Source organism: Moschus berezovskii, chromosome 8 (genome assembly GCF_049115385.1).
Source record: "Moschus berezovskii isolate FMDL1 chromosome 8, NW_MosBer_1.0, whole genome shotgun sequence".
Taxonomy (NCBI): Eukaryota; Metazoa; Chordata; class Mammalia; order Artiodactyla; family Moschidae; genus Moschus; species Moschus berezovskii.
The window spans coordinates 95,170,683-95,186,217 of NC_142467.1; the positions used below are offsets into that span (position 1 = coordinate 95,170,683).

Sequence of the window (15,535 nt, forward strand, 5' to 3'; positions counted from 1 at the left end):
TGGATGTGAGAGTTGGACTGTGAAGAAAGCTGAGCGCCAAAGAATTGATGCTTTTGAACTGTGGTGTTGGAGAAGACTCTTGAGAGTCCCTTGACTGCAAGGAGATCCAACCAGTCCATTCTAAAGGAGATCAGTCCTGGGTGTTCATTGGAAAGACATGCTAAAGCTGAAGCTCCAATACTTTGGCCACCTCATGCGAAGATGACTCACTGGAAAAAGACTCTGATGCTGGGAGGGATTGGGGGCAGGAGGAGAAGGGGACGGCAGAGAATGAGATGGCTGGATGGCATCACCGACTCGATGGAGGTGGGTCTGAGTGAACTCTGGGAGTTGGTGATGGACAGGGAGGCCTGGCGTGCTGTGATTCATGGGGTGGCAAAGAGTCGGACACGACTGAGCGACTAAACTGAACTGATAGCTGAATTCAAAGCGCTAAGCTCTTAAGCTACCTCCTTTACCACTTCATCTCTGGGTTCAAAGTGTACTTAATGAGCACCTACTGCGTGCAAGGCAATGGTTCTAGGCTCTGGAGACAAAATAAGGAACAACTCCCAGGTGACATTTGAACTGAAAGATGAAAGAGAGTCCACCCTGAGACGATCTAGAGGCAAAAAGAGGTTCCAAACGTTACCAGGAGCCTTCCATCACCACCACCCCCAACCTTTGTCCTCCCTTAGCCAGGAATGCCTTTCCCTACATAACAAACTTCTATACATCCTTCAAAACCCAGCTCCAACACCTGCTCCTCCTAGGAAGCCTTTCCAGACCGACCTCCCGGGTGGAAGTCCGCAACTTCCACCCTTGGGCTTGCACATCTTGGGGCCTTCCCACTACCCCATAAATAACCATAGACGTATGGGAAGGTCTCGGGAGTCGGCCCCACCAGGCTGGATGATCGTTGAGGCCCAGGCCCAGCGGCCGCACAGAGCTCATTTTTTTAAATTAATGAAGAGCAGAAAACTATGACAATTCTTCAGGAAGAAGACTCAAAAGGTATCTCGTAAGCTCTCCGGCTCCACTCGGGCACCACTTGTAGGGCTCCGCCCCTCCATCGCCCCGCCCCGAAACGTATCCCATGCTTCCCGGAAGTGGGCGGTCTCGTAAGCCAGCGCCGCGGGCGCAAAGCACGCTGAGAGTTGTAGTTCCGGCATCGTACGGAAGCCGGGAGGGACGGGCGGCGCGATGTGGCCCAAAATATTGCTTAGGGGGGGCCGGGTGGCGGCCGGCTTGTGCCCAGCACTGGGGCCTCGCCTCGCCTCCCGCTTTTCCCCGCAGCGGACGCCCGAGAATCGCCTGGCCCCGCAGCGGAGCCTGCACGCGACGGCGGCCCGGGCTCTCCCGCTCATTCCCATCGTGGTGGAGCAGACGGTACAGTGGCCGGGCGGGGACACGGCCTGGGAATGCAAGGGCTTGAGGCACGAAAGGCGTCTGACCCTCATCCGCGTCTTTCTTCCCCAGGGTCGCGGCGAGCGCGCCTATGACATCTACTCGCGGCTGCTTCGGGAGCGTATTGTGTGCGTCATGGGCCCTGTGAGTGCCTCGCGCCGCGATCCTCCCATTCGGCTGCCCGGATCTCCGCAAACCTCCTTGATCCTCTGACTTCTCCCTCATGACTTTCCTCCCTAGGCTGATGCTCTTGTCCCAATCTGACACTCCCTGCTTCCTGGGCACTTAAGCCCCCTGATGCTCCCTCCCGGCCTGTAGTCCCCCCTTCTACTCCTTTAAATCCTCTGCGTCTCCCTCCCTAATTTCTGACTCCCTCGTCACCAATTATCTTCCTCCCCATTCCTGGGCTCCAGTCCCTCTCCCCAACCTCCTCACCTCTTTCCTTCCTGTTGCCTGAGTCCCCCCTTCCTGTGTCCCCAAGCCCCTGGTTCCGGATCAACCCCCACCACATCCACTCCTGGTCCTGAACGCTTCCCGACCTGTCTTACTTGGGCCCTGACCACCATTCTGGTGCCCTGACTCAACCCCAGCCACGCCATAACTGCTGCCCTTAGCTTCACCCCCATCTGGGGCATCCCTGCCCTCCTCACTTGCAGATCGATGACAGTGTTGCCAGCCTGGTCATCGCACAGCTGCTGTTCCTGCAGTCGGAAAGCAACAAGAAGCCCATCCACATGTATATCAACAGCCCCGGTGAGCAGGGCCTTCCCTGGGTGCCAGGGGCACTCCTGGGGACACACCAGGTGACTCCAGGGACTGAGACCCCTTATCAGGGAGGTTCTGTCTCTGGAGCAAGAAAAGGGGCAGAGCTTCCTTCGGAATCTCCAGAGGGTCTGGAAACCTCCAAAAGCTGCCTCTTCCCTTGCTTTTTTAAAGAGGCACCTGAACCTGCCTCTGATCCCATACGTAATGTTTTACCTAATGTTTTGACAACCTGACTTCGGTTGTCAAAATGTTTTAAACTGGTAGATTCCATCCTATCCCCGGAAAAAGGTAGACTAGCCAACAGCCAATTTATTTTATTATGGTCAAGTTGTTCCTCCTGTGAGATCTTAGTTCCCTGAGCAGGGATCAAACTCAGGCCCATGGCAGTGAAAGCCCTAACCACTGGACACGTGGGGAGTTCCCTGAATAGCCAATCTTAATTGATCGTTTACTGTGCCGGGCACTTTTATAAGCACTTTATAAGCATTTAACTCATTTTCTTCATGCAACCTCACGTGATGGGTAGTGTTTAGTTATCTCCAACCTACAAGGAGGTATCATGTCTCCAAGAGGCTGGGTAACTTGCCCAAGGTCACATGTGGTAACCTGCCCAGCCAGGGGTCATACCCAGGCAGACTGGCTCCAGAGTCTTCACTCGTAGTTATTACTTTCTCCCAATTCTTGAGAACGTGGCCAGTCTCATCCTTCACTGGGTCCACATGCAAGTGTGGCAACTGTCAGGTCACTTTGGAGCTAGCCCTCGTTTGTTGCCCCCACCTGCCCTGTGTCACCTTCCTACCTCTGGGAGTATTTCTGTTTGAGACCCCAGCCCTCTCCAGGGCCTTAGGGGAAAGGATGGCGGAGGGTAGCTGGCACAGCCCCTCACTCTCGGCCCCATCCGCAGGTGGCGTGGTGACCTCGGGCCTGGCCATCTACGACACGATGCAGTACATCCTGAACCCCATCTGCACGTGGTGTGTGGGCCAGGCGGCCAGCATGGGCTCCCTGCTTCTGGCTGCTGGCACCCCAGGCATGCGCCACTCGCTCCCCAACTCCCGCATCATGATCCACCAGCCCTCTGGGGGCGCCCGGGTGAGTGTGCCCTGAGAGCTGCTTTGGGGGTGGGGTGGGGGGTCTAGGCAGGTGAACCAGCCAGACAGGCAGGAGTCACGTGACGAGGTGGGTTTAAAATGTAGGTTTTGTTCGTATGCAGATATGGTGAGGCCAACTGATCAGGAGAGGGTTGCCATTAAAAAGACAGTTTATGACTCACAGATCCCAAGAGGAGGGAGTGTGCCAGGCCTTGGGGACCACACAGAGTGGCACCAGGGTTGGTTGAGAGGAAACGTGGGCAGGAGCCTTCTTCAAGGTTTCTGCTGGAGAGAACATGTGAGGTTAGGATGGGCTAGCATGAATAGTGTCGGTGGGCTCTAGGGCGTAGGGACTGTCCCTAGTTGTCTGGTACCCTGGGGTGATGGGGCAGGAGGATGGTGACCCAGGGTGTGATAGCTCTGCAGAGGAGGTGGTAGGGGTGTGGGCTTGGACTGGCGGCTTTGCATGTGAAAAGTGTGTTCTGGGCAGCTTTCTGATGTCTCCAGGAAATTAGCTCCCTCCCTCCTGGTCAGGGAGGCACCAGCTGCCAGAAATAAGAACATAGAGTTAATACAGAGAGCCTTCCTGGAGGTGGTGAGGATGAAACTGAATGCTGGCAGCTAGAAGCCCAGGGCGGTCTCCTGAGTCCCTCTCCATGCGAGTGGCAGACCCTGATCCAAACCTTCCCCCTCTTGGGATGGCCCCCCAGGGCCAAGCCACAGACATCGCCATCCAGGCAGAGGAGATCATGAAGCTCAAGAAACAGCTCTACAGCATCTATGCCAAGCACACCAAACAGAGCCTGCAGGTGATCGGTGAGCGCCCCCTACAAGGCCCTCAGCTGCTCTTTTATTGGAACCAATACAGGCATACTGGTCAGGCCTCTGGACCTGGTCCAGCTGACACCAGGCTGGATCATCCTGTGTTGGGGCCCCTCCAGGGCCCTGCAGGATGTGTGGCACATCTCCACGCTCTGCCCACCAGCTGCCAGCAGCATCTCCAGGTGTGACAGCTAGAACCATCTCCAGCCATTGCTCAGTGTCCCCCTGGGGACCCCACCCTACCCCCAGCTGAGAACCCCTGTTCTGAGCACTCTTTTTAGAGACCCAGGGACTTCACTGGTGGTCTAGTGGTTAAGACTCCGCACTTCCACTGCAGGGGATGCAAGTCTGATCTCTGGTCAGAGAATTAAGATCCCACATGCCGTACAGTATGGCCAAGAAGAAGTAATGATAATAATTGAAAAATTAAAAGACATAAACACTTGACTGAAAGAGGTCCAAAGGTTTTGAACAGGGTCTCCCACAAAGAAGATTTCAAATGGCCAAGAAACAGAAGCCAAGGTTTTCATCACCTTTAGTGATGATGTTTAATAATGATGTGTCATCAGTGGGACTTCCCTGGAGGTCCAGTGCTTAGGACTCTGCGTTTCCACTGCAAGGGGCACAGGTTCCATCCCTGGTTGGGGAACCAAGATCCCACATGCTGCATGTGGTGTGGCCAATAAAAAAGAAAAAATTATAGTAATGACATCATCAGTTATTTGGAAAAGGCAGATCAAGGCCCTGATGAGGTACCATTTCAGTCCACTGTGCTGTGTGTGTTCAGTCGGGTCCGACTCTTTGAGACTCCGCGGACTATAGCCCTCCAGGCTCCTCTGTCCATGGGATTCTCCAGACAAGAATACTGGAGTGGGTTGCCATTTCCTCCTCCATTTCAATCCACTGGAGCAGCTCAGATAGAAAATACTGACACCACTGAATGCTGAGGGGAGCGTGGAGCCACTGGAACGTTTATCCACTGCAGGTAACCACGATAACTACAACCACTTTGGGAAGCTGTTAAGGCACTGAGGGTGAACACCCAGAAAGACACCTGGTTCCTATGCTCGGCATGTAACCAAGGGAATCAAGCGCTTCTGTCCGAAGATGCAGACGGGAATGTAGTCCTGTTCCTACAGTCCCAAATGGGGAAAGACCCAAGTGCCTGACAGCAGGAGAGTGAGTGGCCAGTGGTGGTATATTCACAAGGTGGGACGCTACCCAGCCAGAAGGACTGGTCCACAGCCTAGATAAATCTCCAAAACAGTGCTGAGTGGGAAAAGGAGTAAATGCTCTGGTTATGTTTATTTACTTTTTTAATTAATTAATTTTTTTTACCACATTGCTCCGCATGCAAAATCCCCAACCAGGTGTCCAACCCATGTCCCTGGCAGTGGAAGTATGGAGTCCTTTTTTTTTTTTTTTTAATTTGGCTGCACCAGGTGTTAGCTGCGGCACATAAGACCTAGTTCCCTGACGAGGGATGGAATCTAGGACCCCTGCATTGAGAGTGTGGAGTCTTAACCACTAGACCACCAGGGAAGTCCCTGTGATTGTGTATTTAAAAAGCAAAAAATTGGCATAACCTCTATGCCATTAGGTCACTCTTAGGGGGTTGGGGGGGGGAGGGGGACATTTAGCAACTGTCCCCAGCAGGGTTTGGGAGGTCTGATCTGAGTGCTGGCCGCATGTGTGGGTTCAGTCTGAAAATCACCACACTGCCCACTTCCATGATCTGTGCCCTTTCTTAGATGTGTATTCACACATAACAAGCTAAAAAAAAAAAAGAAACAGGTATTTTACTGGTGAGGAAACTCAAGGCACAGGGATGGGGAGGCAGGGTCACACAGGGTGGACTTGGGCTGATTGAGGACTGGAACATGGCCCTTTCCATTGTTCACCACCCGCATCCTGCCTGTACGCCCCCTGCAGAGTCAGCCATGGAGAGGGACCGCTACATGAGCCCCATGGAGGCCCAGGAGTTTGGCATCTTGGACAAGGTTCTGGTCCACCCCCCACAGGATGGGGAGGATGAGCCGGAGCTGGTACAGAAGGAGCCAGGGGAGCCAACAGCGGTAGAGCCTGCCCCAGCGAGCGCCTGAGAACTGGCCTCCCTCTTGCCCTCCCAGGGAGAATGGAGGTGCCTGGCCTGCAAGCCCCTCCACATGAGCCTGGAGGGGCTCCTTGAGGAACTGTGGATTTGGGGGTGCCCCTGTGGCTGGGTAGCCCAGCTGAGACACTGTGATTTTAAATTAAATCTTTGTAGCCTTTGCTCCCGGCTCCGGCGCCTTCCCTCTGGCGTCTACCCTGGCTCATGTGTGCCTTCATCTTGAGCAGAGCCCAGAGCCTACGTGACACTCCAGACACTGCTCCAGAGGCCACAACTTACTGTGAAGAAGACACAAAAGTCCCCGTCCTGAAGAAACTTACATTCTTGGGAAAGCAGACAGTTGTTTTTTTTTAAATCAGGGCAAGAGGTATGCAGTGTCGGGTGTGTGTGACAGAAGTTAGATGCTGTGGCCTGCAGAGGCCTTGCTAAGAAGGCAACATTAGAGCAAAGACCTGAAGGAGGTGAGGGTGGGGGAGCCAGATTGCTCTCTTGGGACACAGCAGGCTTGGCAGAAGGCATGGCAAGTGCAAAGGTCTTATAGCAGGACTATGCCTGGCACATGAGGGGAACCATGAAGGAGCTGTGGTGGCTGGAGGGAGGGAGGGAGGGAGGGAGGGGAAGAATAGAGATAAGAGCAGGAAGAGGAGGAGTATAGATCATAAAAGGTCTGGTAGGGCTTCCCAGATGGCTCAGTGGTAAAGAATCTACCTGCCAAGATTCAGTCCCTTGGTCGGGAAGATCCCCTGGAGGAGGAAATGGCAACACACTCCAGTATTCTTACCTGGACAGTCCCATGGACAGAGGAGCCTGGCAGGCTACAGTCCATGGGGTCGCAAAAAGTCAGACACGACTTAGTAATTAAACAGCAACAGGTCTGAGATAGGAGGGAGGTGCCCCATGGAGGGTTTCAAAAAAAGGAACGGGACTTCCCTGGTGGTCCAGTAGCTAAGACTCTGCACTCCCAGTGCAGGGGGTCTGGGTTTGATCCCTGGTCAGGGAACTAAGATCCCACATAGTGCAACTAAGCCCAAGTGCTGGAACTCCTGAGCCTGCACCACAACAAAGACCCAGCACAGCCAAAAAAAAAGAAAACAGAAAAGAGGAACAAAAAGGAACCAGAGTGGTGGGTGGAGGGCGGCAAGCACAGAAACCACCCAGAGGAAGGGTGACCCGGCCCCAGCCACATGGTGAGAGAGGTCAGTTTCCTGCCAGGTTTCAAAGGTAGGGCTTACGGGTAGGATGTGAGATTTGAGAGAGAATGAAATCTCCCAAAACTCCTAGGTGTTGGCCCAAAGCAGCCAGAAAGATGGAAAGAGAGATGAGATGTTTCCAGGAGAGTTGTGGGGAGGAGCAGGGGTCAGGATCAGGAGTTGACTTTGGCTGTCTGAAGTCTAGCATGCCTCCCCACTTCTGCCCATCCCCCTCCCCACCCCCGCCCCGCAGACATCCCAGGGCATGGTTAAATCTGGAGTCAGGGTTGGGAATAAAAATGTGGACTTCAGTGTGTCCATGAGTTAGCAGTCAGGCTAAGAACTGGCTATGGCACTTGGCCCCGCAGAAATCACTAGTGGCCTTCAATAAGACCACTTTTAGTACTAGGGGGCCAAAAGCCAGGTTGGAGTGGACCCAGAGAGAAGGGCTGGAAAATACTGGGCACTAGACAAGTTTTCCCGGAGAAGGCAATGGCAAGCCACTCCAGTACTCTTGCCTAGAAAATCCCATGGATGGAAGAGCCTGGTAGGCTGCAGTCCATGGGGTCGCTAAGGGTCAGACACGACTGAGCGACTTCGCTTTCACTTTTCACTTTCCACTTTCACACATTGGAGAAGGAAATGGCAACCCACTCCACTGTTCTTGCCTGGAGAATCCCAGGGACAGGGGAGCCTGGTGGGCTTCCGTCTGTGGGGTCACACAGAGTCGGACACGACTGAAGTGACTTAGCAGCAGCAGCAGCAGACAAGTTTTCCAAGGAATTTTGTTGTCAGAGCAAAGAACAATTTTTGTTGTTGTTTTTTAATATAGAGGACTTTTTAATTTGGCTTCATTCATCAATTACATTTGGTTGAACTTTTTCATTCTGTGCAATTTAAAATATATACAAAAGTGGAGAAGACCCTCATGGTCCATTGGTTAAGAATGGCCTGCCAGTGCAGGGGACACAGGTTTAATCCCTGGTCGGGGAAGATTCCACATGCTTCGGAGTAACTAAGCCTGTGCGCCACAACTACTGAAGCCCACATGCCCTAGAACCCATGCTTCACAAGAGACACCACCGCAATGAGTCTGTGTGCCAAAACTAGAGAGTAGCCGCTGCTCCCCACAACTAGAGAAAAGCCCACACAGCAATGACGACCCGATGCTGCAAAAAAATCACCTGTAGTAATTTTTTAAAAAAATAGGAAAAAAAGTAGAGAAACTAGAATAATGAGGTCTCATGTACCCACCACACCAATTCATGGCTGGTTATGACTCGTCCCTCCCCTGCCTCTACAAAGCCTTTACCATGGCTTTGTAGTACTTTGAAGCAAATCCCAGCTTTTCATTTCATCTGTAATATTTCAGTATGTATTTCTAAAAGGATAAGAAATTTTATTTCTCAAAAATACTAAAAATAGAATAACCACATGACCCAGCAATTCCACTCCTTTTGGTATATATATATATATAAAAACACTATTTAGAAAAGATAACATCCATGCCTATGTTCATGACATTATTTACAACTGCCAAGATATAGAAGCAATCTAAGTGTCCATCAAAAGATGAATGGATAAAGAAGATACAGTACATATACACAATGGAATATTACTCAGCCATAAAAAAGAATGAAATAATGCCATTTGCAGCAACATGTATGGACTTGGAGGGTATTATTCTAAGTGAGTTAAGTCAGACATTCTGTATCATATCACTATTATGTAGAATCTAAAAAATAAACTAGTCAATAAAACAAAAAAAAAGAGACACAGTTACAGAACAAACCAGTGGTTACCAGTGGGGAGAGGGAAGGAGGAGGGGCAATATAACTGTAGGAGATTTTTTTTTAAGATTATTATTATGAGAGTCTATGAAATCATGTGTGTGAAACTTTTAAAAACTGTAAAGTGCTACAGAATTTAAAGAACTTTCAAAAAAGATTAATAAAGGACAAGGAATCTTTAAAAAAGACAACCACAACATCATTTTCAACCAGAAAAAAATAACGCCGTGGTCGAATATTCAACCACGTCCAAATTTCCCTGGTGATCACTATTTTTTTTTTTTTAATTTTTCCAATCAGGATCCAAATAAGGTGCAGGCATTGCCAACTGGTTGATAAATCTGTGTCTTGTTATTGTGGTTTCCCCCTTTAATCTCTTAATGTCTCTCTCCCTCTTTTTCTTCTCTTTTCTTGAACTTGTTGGAGAAACAGGGTCATGTGTCTTATGAACTCTCCCTATGAATTTTGAGGATGCGATTCTGTCCTTGATACTTCCGGTACCCAGTGTCTGGATCTAGACACGTTTGATTCGATTCAGGTTCCGCTTTTCGGCCAATGACCTTAGAGTGAGGCTGCCTTGTAGCAGGAGACATTTTAAAACCAGTTGTCTCTGTTACCATAACAATAGGAGCGGATGATAGTCCTCTAGAATTATCAGCCCAAAAAGGGCTGACAAATGGTGACATTCCAATTCTACCATTAAAGGAAGAGGAGTTTTTGTTTATATACTATTTTTAAACAAAGTATATAAACAGTTTATATACCGTTTTAAACTGGAAGCCACCCTGTTTGTATGCGGATGGGGGGGTTCAGGATGGAAGGCGCCTCGTCTTGACCTTTGACTGAAACCCCTAAGTCCACAAACCTGGTCCCACCCCATAATCACAGCCTTAATGTCACTCCGCTAACTCCTACAGCTCAGCCTGACTGGACTCGAACCTTAACTTCATAGCCTCGACCCAATCCTTCTCTGAACCCTTGACCTCCGACCCCCGGGCAGACCTAGTCTGTGACACCACCGCCCCGCCCCGCCCTCTGGAAGACGGACCTGACGCACAACTAGTAGTCTTGAGCCTCTGTGGTCGAAAGGACCCAATAGCGCTGGATAGGAGGCAGGTTCTGGGAAGAGCCAATAGCTTGAGAGGACGAGCCAAGTAACAACCAGTAACTTTGAGCGAGAGGCGGGACTCTGAGGAAGACCAATTGCTGGAGGGACTCGGTGCAGCCACAGCCAATGACCCTGGGGCGGGGCGTGGCCCTGACCCCCAGCCTCTTCCAAGACCCGGCTCCGGGGCTATGGCCGGAGGTGGGCAGGTGGTACTACGGACGCTCTCCCAGCAGGGCTGGGTGCGGGGCTCGGGCCCAGCCGTGCTGAGCCGCCTACAAGACGCGGCCGTGGTGCGGCCCGGCTTCCTGAGCGCGGCCGAGGAGGAAACACTGAGCCGCGAGCTGGAACCCGAGCTACGCCGCCGCAGATATGAATACGACCACTGGGATGCGGTGAGGCTGGTGGCGCTGGGGGCGGAGCCACAGGGGCGTGGCTTGGGACGTTAGAGACCGGGCAGGAGTGGAGCGCTGGGGTGGGCGGGGCTACATCTGGGGCAGGGCCTGGAGTGGGGGCGCGGTCTTGATGCTTGGGGTTTTGGGGGCTGGAAGAGCGCTTTGGAGATGTGGGCGGGGCCATAACGAGGCAGAACCGAAGGGTGTTTGGGGGACAGGACAAAGTTAGGGGTGGAAACGGGTGTGGAGCGAGATGAGGGAGAGTCTCGGGTTAAGGGGTGGAGACAGGGGACCCGGTGAATCAAGTTGTGAATATTGGAACCGGTCCACCGCTAGGGACGGAGTATGGGACTGAACTGGACCCTGATGGTGGGTAGAAAGGACTAAGGCCAGACCCAGATGTGGCAGGGGTTGGGGTTTGAGAAAACATCTTGGGGTAGATAGGATCAATGTTGAGAGTTGAGGATGGGGTCAAGTGTCATGCTGGAAAAACCAGGCCTTTGCACTTCCACCACCCTCCCCCCTCATTCCCTCCCCAGCCCTGGGCTCTGCCTCAGTTTCCCTGTTCCCCACTCCTGGAAGCTTCCAGGCTTGACCTGAGCGCTCTGGGCAGGCCATCCACGGCTTCCGAGAGACAGAGAAGTCGCGCTGGTCAGAGGCAAGCCGAGCCATCCTGCGGCGTGTGCAGGCAGCCGCCTTTGGACCTGGCCAGAGCCTCCTCTCCTCGGTGCACGTGCTGGACCTGGAACCTCGGGGCTACATCAAGCCACATGTGGACAGCATCAAGGTGGACAGGGGGCAGTGGCTTGGAGCTCCCAGCTGGGGGCGAGCTGGCCAGGCCAAAACCCACCCTCTGCCATGTCCGTTCTTCCAGTTCTGCGGATCCACCATCGCTGGCCTGTCCCTGTTGTCTCCTAGCATCATGCGTCTGGTGCACACCCAGGAGCCGGGGGAGTGGCTGGAACTCTTGCTGGAGCCAGGCTCCCTCTACATCCTTAGGTATTGGCAGCCAAGGAGCCCACACTCCACCAGTAACTCACAAGACACCCACTCAACATTTGCAACACCTTCTGTCACTCAGCCCTGACAGCAGACTCTACCCCTAGGGCTCGTCTGCCCGGAACCAGGGCCGCCCTCACAAGCCACATTCTCTGTTTTCTCCTGCAGGGGCTCGGCTCGTTATGACTTCTCCCACGAGATCCTTCGGGATGAAGAGTCCTTTTTTGGGGAGCGTCGGATTCCCAGGGGCCGACGCATCTCGGTGATTTGCCGCTCCCTCCCTGAGGGGAGGGGGTCAGGGGAGCCTGGGCAGCCACCCCCAGCCTGCTGAGCCCCTGGACTATTACCCCAAGCTGTTCAGGACACCATGTTTGTGAATAAAGTTGTGAATAATGTTGGAGAATGGACAAGCTGGCCTCCTGTTGCCAGCTGTTTGCAGGGAGGCCAGGATCTGCCGGGGAAGCCCAGGACCACACCTGCCTCCCCCACCCCTCCTCGGAGCATTCCCAGCTGAACACACAGTCACAAGGCTGGAGGAGCAGTTTCCTTTATTGAGCCCCTTGCTGGTGGCCCCAGCCCACCTTCCCTTCTCTTCGCCTCGGCCTCTGGGCCTCCAGTAAATAAGTCAGCTGAGCTCCTCCAGCGGCTGCAGGGCCCCGGGCCAGCCATCCTTAGCCACTGCAGCCACAGGCTGCTGCCGAGAGCTGGGGCAGCCGCTGCCAGCGGTGGTGGTCGTCGAGAAAGGTCACATCAGCGTAGCGGGTGGGCCGGCAGCAGGGTCCTCCATGGGCTCGGCCTTGGCCCCGCAGTCGGGCCAGCGTCAGGCCATGTTGGGTGCGGGCACTGCGGGGACAACTGCCGGCGCAGTAGCGGAAGATGACCGTCTCCTCCGACGTGTAGCCCAGGCCCAGCTCGGCCACAGGCAAGGACAGGCTCCACAGCTGGCACGGGCTGGTCAGGGCTCGGCGCAGGCGGGCCCCTGCGGGGACAAGGGGCAGCTCACAGCAGGCAGAGTCTGGGCAGAAAGGAGTTGGGGAGCACACAGGGTTCCGGGAGTCCTTACCCAGCTGTGGCCTCTGGGTCTCTCTGTCCACCGCTGGCTTGGATGAGAGCTCTCTCTCCGCCACCAGAGCCTCCCAGGCACCCCGGCTCCCACCAAGGTCCGAGTGGAGGATCAGGAGAAGCAGAGAGCCTAGCAAGACTCTTCCTGTGGCCATGATGACGGGCAGGTCCTGAGGATGCAGATGCCCGGCACCCTCAATTTATCCCCCCTCTGCCCGAGCTGGAGAATTAACCTCATCACTTCCAGCCGCTGCTCGTTGCGAAGGCTCCAACGTTGCACACCTCGGGCCCAGGCAGCCCCGCTCCTCTGCCCCACACCCCATCCTTCCAAGAGTTAAGGGTGCACACCCCCTCACACACACACCCCATCCAGACATTCCACAGACCCATTTCCAACACCCCCTCCACCCCCTGATTTACGAGTGCTGTGTCGGAAGCCAGGGCCGAGCTCAGGGAGGGCAACTCGAGGTCCCCACCCCACCTGCTGTCTGGAGGGAGGGCTGGGGGGCCCCATGGGTCTCCAAATGGGGGTCCTACCCTCTTGGGCAGGGTGCTGGGGCCCAGTAGCCCCCACATTATGCACCAGGTAGAGTAGATGTGCATTCAGGGAAGAGGTGGGTGAACTGACGGGGAATCCATCATGGCTCCTGCCTGGAGGATTAAGACATCATGCCCTGCCTCCGGGTCTGGCCCAGCCAGTATCAAAACAGGAAAAGGGAGAGGCCTGGGGACTGCCAAGAGCTGGGACACCAGGGGCAAGAAACTCACCCTGCAGGGACTTGTATCTCTAGAAGGCCAACCTTAGTCCCCTTGAACCCCAGCCCTACCTGGGGTTGGAGGGCATCAGAGCAGGAGGGGAGGTTAAGCCCGGCTCTGGTTCCGGTAATCTCCCAGCCTTTCTCCATCATCCTGGGGAAGTGAGCCTCCATCCTCAGCCATGAAAGGGGACTAACAGAGCCCCTCCCACATGAGGTCCTAAGGACAGACAGAAGACATATTTAGTGTGTAGCAGGGTGCCTGGTACCAAGCAGTTAAGAGCCTCTTAGAAGCTTCCCTGGTGGCTCAGATGGCAAAAAATTCACCTGCAATGGAGGAGACTCAGGGTTCGATCCCTGGGTTGGGAAGATCCCTGGAGAAGGGAATGGCTACCCACTCCAGTATTCTTGCCTGGAGAATCCCACGGACAGAGGAGGCTGGTGGACTATACAGTCCATGAGGTTGCAAAGAGCTGGACACGACTAAGTGACTAAGGACGCACAAAATGCTCGAGGCACAGGAAATAAGAGCATCTTTTTTATTTTCAATTAAAAATTTTAGGCCATGTCCTATGTCATGCGAGATCCCAAACAAGGGATCCAACTTGTGTATCTGCATTGGGAGCCCAGAGCCTTAATCACTGGACCACCAGGGAAGTCCTGAAATGCAACTTGTGTAGGTTTGACAAGGTGCTTGAACTCAATGCAGGCAAGACCAGATTAAAGCTCCTGCTCCTAAGATTGGCAAACATCAGAGTCTGCTTACACATGGCTGGGGGTGTGTGTGTAATGGGCATGCCTGTTGGTAGCAGTATAAACCAGTGGCAGTTGAACACTGGCTACAGAAACCACCAATCCCATCCCTTTGATCCAGGACACGTGCTTCAGGAACTCATTTCAGCTGAGCCAAGGTGCAAGCTCCGGGGCTTTTCACTGCCCTTTGTATCAAGAAGTGGGAAAGGACCACAGCACCACCCATGGGGTACTGCTTCAGTGATTTTTGTGTGCTTTTTTTCTTCTCAACTTCTTGTTGAGACTACCTTCAGATGGGGGGTGTGGGTGGGAGGAATGTCACTTATCCAAAGTCACCCAGAATTAAGAGACACAGGTAGGGTTTGAACCCCAAGTCCTGCTGAATGCAAGACTCCTGATCTGAACCACTGGGGCACATAGACCAGTGTAGTGGGGGAGGCCTCAGACCTCAGTCCATGTGGCAGGCAGAGCAGGGCTGAAATTGTCAGGGTAAGGGGCAGGCACTTCCTTCACAAAAGTCCTGGCGGAAGGATGGGAGGGAGGTTGGAACGAGCTGGGACATTCCTGGGAATTAGCCGGACATCTCAGGCATTCCAGCTCGGCAGCCAAGGGCCTGTAGAACTGGGTGGGGAGGTTTTCCACCTGCCATCTCCAGCATCCTGCCACCAGCCGGATCACTCAAACAGGGGTTTCAACGTTGTTCCTGCTGCCAAGTTCCATTTCCAGCAACGTGACTCTCCACGAATGCAAAGAACCCTCTTCCTTACAGAATGCCTAGCCATACTGGACAAAATAAACACCTTACCAACTTGTGAGACTCTAAGGGAAGCCCCAGAAACCCCACTGGGAAGTTGAAAAATAGTGTCCAGATGCCAAGACCAGTAACAGGGGTTTGGGATGTGGTGGCCATTTGGGACAGAATCAAGAGTTGAGAATCTTAGAATGAGACATCTGAGGCGTGTGTGCATGCTAAATTCCTTCAGTCATTTCCGACTCTTTGCGACCCTATGGACTGTAGCCTGCCAAGCTCTTCTGTCCATGAGATTCTCTAGGCAAGAATACTGGAATGGGTTGCTGTGTCCTCATCCAGGGGACCTTTCCAACCCAGGGATCAAACCCCGGTCTAAGTTTCCTGCATTGGCAGGAGGGTTCTTTACCACTAGCGCCACCAAGAAACGGCTTCTGGGGCACCTGGTGGGCATGTGCAAAAACCATCTGGAAGAACTTGCCTGGGACTTCCCTGGTGGTCCAGTGGCTAAGGCTCCACTCCCAATGCAGGGGGCCCGGGGTTCGGTTCCTGGTAAGGGAACTA

General features: G+C 53.5%; 3 protein-coding genes across 3 annotated transcripts; 2 read left to right on the forward strand and 1 right to left on the reverse strand.

Annotated features, from left to right (window-relative positions):
* Nucleotides 1–1,134: 1,134 nt before the first annotated feature.
* On the forward strand, nt 1,135–6,336 carry CLPP (caseinolytic mitochondrial matrix peptidase proteolytic subunit). Its single transcript, XM_055430808.2, has 6 exons — nt 1,135–1,368; nt 1,459–1,530; nt 2,043–2,139; nt 3,056–3,243; nt 3,953–4,058; nt 5,997–6,336. Exons 1-6 carry the CDS (start codon nt 1,183–1,185, stop codon nt 6,164–6,166), a joined length of 819 nt encoding a protein of 272 aa, XP_055286783.2. The 5' UTR covers nt 1,135–1,182; the 3' UTR covers nt 6,167–6,336.
* Nucleotides 6,337–7,668: 1,332 nt separating this feature from the next.
* ALKBH7 (alkB homolog 7, RNA demethylase) lies at nt 7,669–12,072 on the forward strand. Its single transcript, XM_055430814.2, has 4 exons — nt 7,669–10,654; nt 11,268–11,441; nt 11,529–11,653; nt 11,822–12,072. The coding sequence occupies exons 1-4, from the start codon at nt 10,451–10,453 to the stop codon at nt 11,982–11,984; spliced, it is 666 nt and encodes a 221-aa protein (XP_055286789.1). The 5' UTR covers nt 7,669–10,450; the 3' UTR covers nt 11,985–12,072.
* Nucleotides 12,073–12,200: 128 nt separating this feature from the next.
* On the reverse strand, nt 12,201–12,882 carry PSPN (persephin). Its single transcript, XM_088838924.1, has 2 exons — nt 12,717–12,882; nt 12,201–12,632 (listed from the first exon to the last, which is right to left on the reverse strand). Exons 1-2 carry the CDS (start codon nt 12,868–12,870, stop codon nt 12,325–12,327), a joined length of 462 nt encoding a protein of 153 aa, XP_088695050.1. The 5' UTR covers nt 12,871–12,882; the 3' UTR covers nt 12,201–12,324.
* Nucleotides 12,883–15,535: the final 2,653 nt, after the last annotated feature.

Excerpts from the sequence above, each read along its gene's own strand:
- CLPP (XM_055430808.2), top strand. The coding sequence starts at position 1,183 with ATGTGGCCCAAAATATTGCTTAGGGGGGGCCGGGTGGCGGCCGGCTTG. Across the intron at positions 1,369-1,458 it reads CCATCGTGGTGGAGCAGACG|GGTCGCGGCGAGCGCGCCTA; the intron begins GTACAGTGGCCG and ends TTTCTTCCCCAG. Across the intron at positions 3,244-3,952 it reads AGCCCTCTGGGGGCGCCCGG|GGCCAAGCCACAGACATCGC; the intron begins GTGAGTGTGCCC and ends ATGGCCCCCCAG.
- ALKBH7 (XM_055430814.2), top strand. The coding sequence starts at position 10,451 with ATGGCCGGAGGTGGGCAGGTGGTACTACGGACGCTCTCCCAGCAGGGC. Across the intron at positions 11,442-11,528 it reads CACATGTGGACAGCATCAAG|TTCTGCGGATCCACCATCGC; the intron begins GTGGACAGGGGG and ends CCGTTCTTCCAG. Across the intron at positions 11,654-11,821 it reads GGCTCCCTCTACATCCTTAG|GGGCTCGGCTCGTTATGACT; the intron begins GTATTGGCAGCC and ends TTTCTCCTGCAG.
- PSPN (XM_088838924.1), bottom strand. The coding sequence starts at position 12,870 with ATGGCCACAGGAAGAGTCTTGCTAGGCTCTCTGCTTCTCCTGATCCTC. Across the intron at positions 12,633-12,716 it reads GACCCAGAGGCCACAGCTGG|GGGCCCGCCTGCGCCGAGCC; the intron begins GTAAGGACTCCC and ends TTGTCCCCGCAG.